The 8,927-nt window shown below is 39.7% G+C and overlaps 1 protein-coding gene across 3 annotated transcripts in view; it reads right to left on the bottom strand.

Annotated features, from left to right (window-relative positions):
- Window positions 1-630: 630 nt before the first annotated feature.
- The window catches only part of LOC131312666 (uncharacterized), a 33,262-nt gene continuing 24,965 nt past the window's right edge, over window positions 631-8,927 (bottom strand). For all 3 annotated transcript variants that reach the window (XM_058340584.1, XM_058340583.1, XM_058340582.1), the window contains 5 exons: window positions 5,852-6,034; window positions 2,053-2,183; window positions 1,732-1,900; window positions 1,444-1,573; window positions 631-1,224 (listed from right to left, as the gene is read on the bottom strand). In XM_058340584.1, the coding sequence (XP_058196567.1) occupies window positions 944-1,224; window positions 1,444-1,573; window positions 1,732-1,900; window positions 2,053-2,183; window positions 5,852-6,034 (894 nt within the window). In that variant the 3' untranslated portion in view covers window positions 631-943. The remainder of the gene's footprint in view (window positions 1,225-1,443; window positions 1,574-1,731; window positions 1,901-2,052; window positions 2,184-5,851; window positions 6,035-8,927) is intronic.

The following is an 8,927-nucleotide window of genomic DNA, read 5'->3' as shown; positions in this document are numbered from 1 at the left end:
TACCTTGGGAGAGTTTAAATTAGTGTGCATTATTGGTTGCTTGCACTTGTGCACTACCTTTATGGTTACTTATAAAAATGCAATTCATGTTCTGATATACTCCATTCAGTCCATTGATTTACGTGGTCAGACACATCACATCGGAAGCTTCTTAAACAAGTTTGAAGAAGCAATTGAGATACATCACATTGAATAATGATGCTCAAACAAGAACCATAGATATTCACTAGGCAAGTTTCCTTCTCTTAGAATCTGGACGAGTTGTTGCAGCCTAATGGATGTCCACCAGACTTGGGATCTTAGCTATACCTTCAGGCTTCAGCATTTTTGTTTGTTGTATATTGCACCAATGGCATGTAACGGTTTATCTCTACCTTGAGCAGGGCACACATGGTGTAAGCATTTCTTAGAACTGAGGCTTATGAACATATTATCATTTCAATTCAATTGGTTGCACTTGCAAGGCATTATATAGAAGTAGAACTTGGTAGTTCCTTCACATCATTTCTTGCTCCACTGCATAATGTTTCCTTTTTCAGTGAGAATATTTGCATAGTCAGATAATCCAAAGCTAACTGATACCGGTGATGTACCTAGAAGGGGTAGTGGGTTTACTGTAATCGCAACATAGAAGTACAACATAATGCTTTCTAATTTTGGCATTCATAGCTTCTAACCAATCTCCATCTCGGCACCAAAAACATGTAATTAAATGTTACTAATATAGCCTGCACATGGAAGCTATATCCAGCTAGATTGTATCTCAGATCCCATTTGGGCCAGTTTACATTGACTGTAGATTCAAATATCACAACTACATAACAAGAAGCCTTCTCACTTGTTTTTTTTTTTTTCAAACTACTGTTCAAAAGAGCACTTTTTTCGAAGAAGTTAATTACTGAGGCTTCTAAAATCTGATTGTACGAAACGAGATAAGTGTTAGCTATGTGCTTTCAAGCTGGAGATCATTAGAAATGTTTCTTGTTCGTTTCATTGGATCCAGGGTCACGGGTTCCATGGGTGTATCTTCCACAAGGCTAAGTTTTGATAAAGCATCACTTAGTTGTTCAGAAGTTTTCTGATCCTCTGGTTTTGCTTTCGCATTATTCACACCAACTGCGGAGCTGCATACTTGGGAGGAATGACTTCCAACTTCCATCTCTAATCTCTTATACTCATCTTCAACATCTGCATCATCAATCCCCGTGAACAACGAAGTAGATTCTGCAGGAGCAAACCATGAGCAAGTTAGAAGGCTTATATCCAGTGCCTAACTCATTCAACAAAATAAAGAATAAAAAAGGTGATTAAACCTCTAATCATTTGTTTCAAGGGCATAATAATCACTTTGATAAAATCAAGGGTAAGTATAACAATGATTGTGTCATTAATAAACGTTATTCGTTTCCAATTAACCCAAATCAGTCAACCCAGCGAAATTACCTAAAGCATTGTCCACTTGCTTCTGCAAATCAATGCTATCATCAAGTTCTTGTAATATGAGCTGAACTTCTTCCACGCTGATCCTGTTCTCCTTTATTGCTCTTGCACCAATTTGGATGGCTTCAGTTACCTGCCATCAGAAGGTCATCGGTGGGTGAAAAGGATACTTGTGCAGTGCAGTTAAGAAACTAGGTAAGCAAACTAAGCATTCATTCTAGTTAGTCTTCACGCCAGGAAATGATAATCAGAGTGCAGCTGAAGATGACATAAAAGATTCTGTTAACCTACCTTTTTCGATGATTCTGCATCGGCTATGGCTCTGAGGACTTCCTCCACTCTGTTCAGAAGTGATGTACATTTTTCTCTGCTTTCAGAGGCTAGTTTTACTTCTCTTGCATGCTTCAGAGCAGCATTTCTGCTTCCAGATTTCAGAGAAGCTAAAGCTAATTCTCTTGACCTGAGCAGAGAACCAATATTTACATGAGAAGCCATTAAAAAGTAAGACTAGTGACGCATGTGATACTGTGATGTTGCCTTCCTACTAATTCAGATGGAACATGAAATATCTGTCACTGTTTCTGTGTGAATGTCAGAGTAATATATAATTACGTTTCCCAACGTCGGTTAATTGTATCAAGCTGTTGTTGAAGTTTATCTACTGTTGAAACCAAATGCAAAACATCATAATCCAGACTTGTGAAACTAGAAACTGCTTCTTGGGTGGAAGATACTTTCACGCCCTGCAAGAAACAAATACATGTCTTAGGAGGACTAAAGTTACAGTTTTATCAAGGCAATGATTGGAAAAGAACTGGAGTTGCACTTATGCAGAGCCAGTGTATCTACTTATTGTTGTAGTTGACGAGATTTCAGAAACTTGCCACCTAGAAATATAATATTCAGTAGCGTAACGGAATGTAACAACAATAAGAACTTTTACCCAACTTAAGTACTAACTTTCCCTTTGTTGCTTTTTTACTGTTTAATGCAATTGGTGTTCTAATTTTTCAGACTGTAACATAAAACAACTATGCAACTCTTGAGTTTTTCACTTTGTTTGCTGTTATAAAACAACTACAAAATTCATGTTCTTATGACACGTGCACTTTTGATTTAAATACAACTTCGTAGACTTAGTACATTTGCCTCAGTGAAACTCGGTAACTCAAAAAGCATATTCAGTATTCTTTGAGTTACTTGTCTGTCAATTTGAGTTAACCCAGTTAGCCAAAACCAAGAGCTTTTCTTTGGGGAGGAGTTTAAATATCACTTAGTTGATTGGGATACAGTTTGTGTGCCAATTAGAAAGGGAGGATTGGGAGTGAGAAGGCTAAAGCTATTTAATCAAGCTTTGTTGGGTATATGACTTTGGAGATATGCGTGTGTGAGGGAGAGATGGTGGAGGAAAATGGGGGTAGCAAAGTATGGGTGTAGGTGGGGAGAATGGTCTCTTCTTAATGTAAGTTTGCCACACAGAGTGGGGCTTTGGAGGGGCATCATGAATGGGTGGGAGGCTTTTGTGAGAAATACTCATTTGGAGATTGGCTATAGGGAAAGGGTGAAGTTTTAGAACCATGTGGTGCGGAGAGTGAGGTTGAGGGATGCTTTGCTGAGTAATCTATTGTATGGCTACCTAGAGTGACGGCCTTGCTTCCTAGAGTGTATAGTTTGCAAATGGTAGGAGAAGGGGGGATGAGATGCGTTGGAATCTTTCTAAGACAGGATCTTTTCAACTGAAATCTTACTACCAAGATTTGTGTGTGGGTGGGTGGGAATCTCTTTTTCCCTTGGCAAGAAATTTGGAAGACCAAGGCTCCGTTGAATGCGAGGTTTTTTGGATGGTGGGTGGCCCAAAGGTAAGATTCTTACTATTGCTAATTTGATTAGAAAGCGGAGGATTATTGTCAACTGGTGTTGTATGTGAAAAAAGGATGCAGGGACGGTTGATCATCTTCTCGTTTATTATCCGGTTGCGTGGCAGCCTTGGACTTTGGTGCTTTCTTGGTTTGGGTTGAAGTGGGCCATCTCGAGGAATGTCATGGAGCTCTTAATCGCATGGAGAGGTGCTAGAGGGGAAAAATAAGGTAACGTGTTTGGGCCATGATCCCTCTTTTTTTTATGCGGACAATATGGCATGAGAGGAACTCAAGATATTTTGAAGGGATGGCTAATCCTGAGCTTAGGATCAAGAGTTTTGTGATTAATAACTTGTATACTTGGGACAGGGGGAACGTAATCCTTCCCTTAACCAATTCATAGATTGGTTTGATGTGTTTCATTCTTTTGGCAGGGTATATGGCCCTGTATCTAACATATTTACTTACTCATCAAAAAACAAAAGTGTAATCGAGACACGACAAATAAAATGAAAAGTCGGATATCAACCAACCCATTCTTTCAGATAACGAATTAAGATTCACCAGCCTCGTGAAAAGAAAACTATATTGGCATAAGTTACAAGTTCTGAGAATAAAATCTATTTGGGTTAATTTCACTGACCTCCCCCGAGGTTTCTAAAAATAGAACCGCCTCCCATGAAGTGTCTGAAATCACAGTACACCACCTTACATTTTCTAACAAAATGCAAATGTCCCCTTCACTCAACCTACCGTTAGAAAGTTTAACAGAACTGTGTTATCTCAGCAAACTCTGTAGTTGCAATACCAAAGGTCCAAAACTACCCTCACCTTAACCCACTTGTCCTCAATCTCTTTATTCTCCTCCTATCTCTTCCATTTTCTTCCATTTGTTCTTTCTCTTTCTTTCCAGCCACCACCACTCCAGTGCCATCCCACTGCTATCTCTATCTTTCTAGCTTATCATATCTACTCATCCCTCTCCAACAAGTGACAAAACCAGCACCACGAAAAACCCCAAACGTAATAATATGTTAAGTCATCATCCCAATCGTAATAATAAGTACCTACATGGTACTCTAGGTATCAAAACCAACACCAAATTGAACCACCCCTCTTGAGTTATCAGATTAAACACCTAACAAATTTCAATGTTTGATGAATGTCCAAATCCCAAAACCAAACCACAACTAAACCATTTCCATGCCTAAAAGTCAGAATGCTTCAACTTGAAGATTAAAATCCAAGTTGTGAGTCTTGTGACCAATAGTCAAGTCCAAAAAAATTAATTTGCTTTGGTGATTCTTTCGTGATGGTGGCCACTGGCTTACGATATATACATAGACACGAGTCTCTATCCACATATGTGTAATAGGTTTTGGTGACTTGATAATTTGAGCGTTCATTGTATTTATCTCAGCGTTAGATGAGTGGCATGGAGCATAGGTTTTTCTTAGTTTTATTTCAGCATGTATATAAATAAGAAGTGGAGGGTGATAATATGGTTGTTGACATTTCAATTTGGGTATTCAAATTGTGCCATGATTTGCATAATTCTTTTCTATATGTATGGGACCAACAAAAATGCTTTATTATTTTAAGTATCTGAATCACTGTGGTTAGAGGGGATAGTGGCAATGAAGAACCTGGTCATAGCCACATTTTTGGGTCATAGGGTTGGAAATATAATATCAAACTGTGAGCGGACCAATTTTTTTTTCCCCATATATGACTTCTATGTTGTTAGTTTACTTTTTTAGCATTTGTCAAAAGTTTTGGAATTTCTTCAATTAGTCTTGACGTGACTAATTACAAAACTGAAAAAATATAGGCCGAACTTAAAATAAGTTCAGAAAAAATAGCAATAAGCAAAAAAATTATCTGCTTTGGCTTATTATTTTTACTTTGGTGAATTTTTTTTTTAGCTTTCAACCCTATCTTTTTTTTCACTTTTTTAATCGCTCCTCTCAAGACAAAGCAGAAAAGTTAAAATTTTGACTCCACACTAGGAGCAACTGAGAGAGGGGGAGACCAGGAACGGAGAGGTGGTTGAGTGGTGTTACTCGCTTGAGAAAAGATAGACTGTGGGCATATAATTTTTGTTTTATGAAGTTTGGTTACAGAAAAGATAAGTTTAATTTTTGGGATGCTTTAATATCAAGGTTAAGGGGGTGGGGAAATACACAAGACAACAAAATTTTGGGGTTGTATATTAATTTCATATGGCTAAATTTAACACCGTTATTGCAAAAAATAACAGGTGGGTTGATTTTGGTGTTGCAAGAAAAAGTAAGGGAGGTCAATGTAATTTCCAAAAACTTCAGGGGAGATTTATTTATTTGCCAAAAACCTCGGGGGAGGTCAGTGAAATTATCCCAGTCTATTTTTCACGTCAATGTACATTGGTATCTGTATTCTGTGGATAAATAATCTACTAACAAAGGTGTCAATCCGTTGCCATTTTACCTTATTTTCCGTTCACCAGTCACAATTCAGTTCCTTCGGCAATGGTACTTTGTAAAAGTTTGATAATCAGAGCATAGATACAGTACCTCCATGAAGTCCCTCTTGCTTATCACAAGGTACTGTACTTTCCTGCATCCTGACAAGTGACTCAAGATGGTAGATGCTTCCTTGGATCCTCCGCAGATGTCCTTGAACTTCCTCATCGTAATGATGCATGAGGAAGTCCAATGATTCTCTGATATCGTTTTGACAACTTCAGCAGCCTTAACCTACATATAAAGAAAGAAAGAACTTATTCAACAGCATTTAGAATGTTAAAGGCAAGAAGATCAGGCCTAAAGTCCTGGTTCAGGCAAGACAGGAAACAAAAGAAACCTTTTTTTTTTAATCATAAACAAGAGAAACTCTGAGGAACCTAAAAAAGTACTTGGAATCAATTCACAAAGACCAATGCCAAGGAGGTCAACTAATTGCAGATAAGGCAACAAATCAAATTTATACAAGTACATAGTTGACACATTCTAAGAAGGAAATAGGATATAAATATACACACACACACACACACGAAGCAATGTTACCAGAGTATGCTAAAACCCCACGAAATTACGTTCTGGAACGTGTATGTCTCAAAATATCATACACCTTGGTTCCAAATGAGGAATTTAGCAATCCAAAGTGATCCACTTTTCCCCAAGAGAAATGATAATGCCAAAACTGTAGTGTATAAAAAACGGTTTGGTACAAGTCTTTTACGCACTACAATTTTTGGCATTAACAAAAACAATTTTGTCATTAACAACACCCTTCTCCAAAAATCAAATGTAATAGCTAAAAATCCTGAGAGAGTGAAGTTTTGGTAAGAGGAAATTATAAACATTTGGTCATATACTGCTAAATTGAGTTTTGCAGTAATAATTTTAAAAAAATATTATTTTTGAACTAGTGACTATTGATTGCTTGAGAGGTACGTTTTAAATTTGTCATGCATACGAGCCTGCCCCTATCTAGCTTAATTTTGAGCACATGGCACCCCACGATCCCATTCCCGATTCCTGAACCCATTGATCCGCGATTTGGGTAACATAGATATGAGGCTATGCAAGGGAAACATCGCAACACGCAATCAACCCATTTAGTGATTTAGATCACCAAGAACTTGAATGGAAATACATAGAAAGCTCTCAAATCAGTAATTTCGTTTCATCTTAACAAAAACTACTGTGGAAACATTTTTTCACAAGGGAACAAAATTTTCATGAGTCATATGGCATCTGACAAAAGCCAACACAATACGTCCTAATGGATTACCAGCACATTTGGACGGTGAACATACTGCTGTGAAACTCATTGCCTTTTGGCCGCCTTCGAAAGAGCCAGCCACTGTTTCACCAGATGGTTTCAGCGAACTTACTATGTTAAACCCAAGACTAGAGTAGCAAAATCAAGTCCGTTACTTGAGAGCCACACTCTGGGAAACTAAATTACTTCTGGTCGTCATACCAACAAAGAACAAAACAAAGTAGACTAACAAATATACCAACCTACATGAGATGAAATCTGTGGGGCTCCATTCCGAATGGCTTATGCTTTTTGACTGTGGGTTCGAGATCTGCTCCTAATCTCTTTCTTCACCCTGCAAAACGAAGCACGACTAAAGACCACACCGGAGGTTCTCCGGGATGGCCCTCCAGTGCAAGAGTCAGTTCACTTGCAGAGAGAAATTAGGAATTAGGAGTTAGGGTTTTTTCTGTGCGTACCTCTAACAAGAAGGCATAATGAGGTATTTATAGCGAACCTCTTAGCTTGATCTCCAAGATTGCACCAACGCTCGACACGCGTCGGCTGACGTCACTCTTACGTCACGTTTAGGGTTTTGTAACCATTTAGAGGATGAGCTGGCATCTTCACATGCCCCCATCGTTATCCTTATAACTGTTTGGATGACGTCACAATCATCATCATTGCCACGGTTGCTGTTCCCACGCAGGCGAGCTGGAACGATGGCTACGCTCGTTCGGCACCGAGCGTGTTGTGAGACCATCGGAGGATGTCCAACCGAACGCATTTCCCGCTCGCGTGGGTGCTGGAGACTGAGGCGATTAAGGGATTTGTAATTAACGAGACCCTCGGCTATGGAGTCCTTCGGCGTTCCGAACGTTGAGAGTAGGATGACTCGGAGTTGATCGGGATACTGGATCACGTTCAGAAATGGCACGAGCCATTTTGCTCAGCCTGCTACAATAGCCCCTCAACCCATGCCGAAGCTCTTTACTTGGTATGGGTTGATTTCGGATTAGGCCGAGCTTTATCCGAGGATCTTCTTTCAAACTTGCAACAGATTCATCCGAGCCCCACGAAGGATGATAGCTGTCGAGCATTTGAACAGGTGTGTCAGTCGAAAGGACGCCTTGGCAGATGAGAAGACGGCTGGCATGGGAAAGGCTTTTAGTCGCCACGTGTCACGTAGTGGTTGGCGAGGGGTTCAGCTGTGAAATGATGGGCGGGAAATTCGAAACGGCCGCTCCATCTATAAATAACGACGGAGGAGAGAGAAAATTCTTCTGCACTTTCTCTCTCTAGCATTTGGAGCTTCTCTCTCTACAACCCCGTTCCAGAGCTTGATTTAGATCCAGATCTTCACTTTGAAGCCTCATTTCATCAGAAATCTTCAGGTATGTCATTAATTTTTATCGCTTTACTTTTTCCTTTGCTTTTCACGAACCTTTTCTCGGTTTTTGGGGTGATTTTTGGGGTTTTGTGTTTTGAGTCAATAGCGGAAATCTGGGGTGAACAGTGATGTTCATCCCTAAACTCAACCTGTTCTTCCGAGCCCCAATAGGATGTTCGGGGCTCTCTGAACGACTTTTCTCGATGGAGGTAAGTAACCGAACGGGATCACTATTTGATTGTTGGGCCAAGTGTAGAGAGATGTTTTAGATATGCCGAGCCCGTTCTAGGATAGCCATGACTCGTGAGCCGATAAGATGAGCCGAACTTTCAGATTATTTTCCTTGCCGACGCAGATTTCAACTGCTTATTACCCCTTTGTTCTTCTCCTAGGTCTGGCTCACGAGGTCATCGACGTGTCTTCAGACTCGAATTGCTCGGAAACAGAATCCGAACGTCAGTTCATCAGCGAACTTCTCGAGCTGCGTAGGAGGA

This window comes from Rhododendron vialii, chromosome 13a, assembly GCF_030253575.1.
Source record: "Rhododendron vialii isolate Sample 1 chromosome 13a, ASM3025357v1".
NCBI lineage: Eukaryota > Viridiplantae > Streptophyta > Magnoliopsida > Ericales > Ericaceae > Rhododendron > Rhododendron vialii.
The sequence above is the reverse complement of the archived record's forward strand: the minus strand, read 5'-3'. Positions and strand labels throughout refer to the sequence as shown.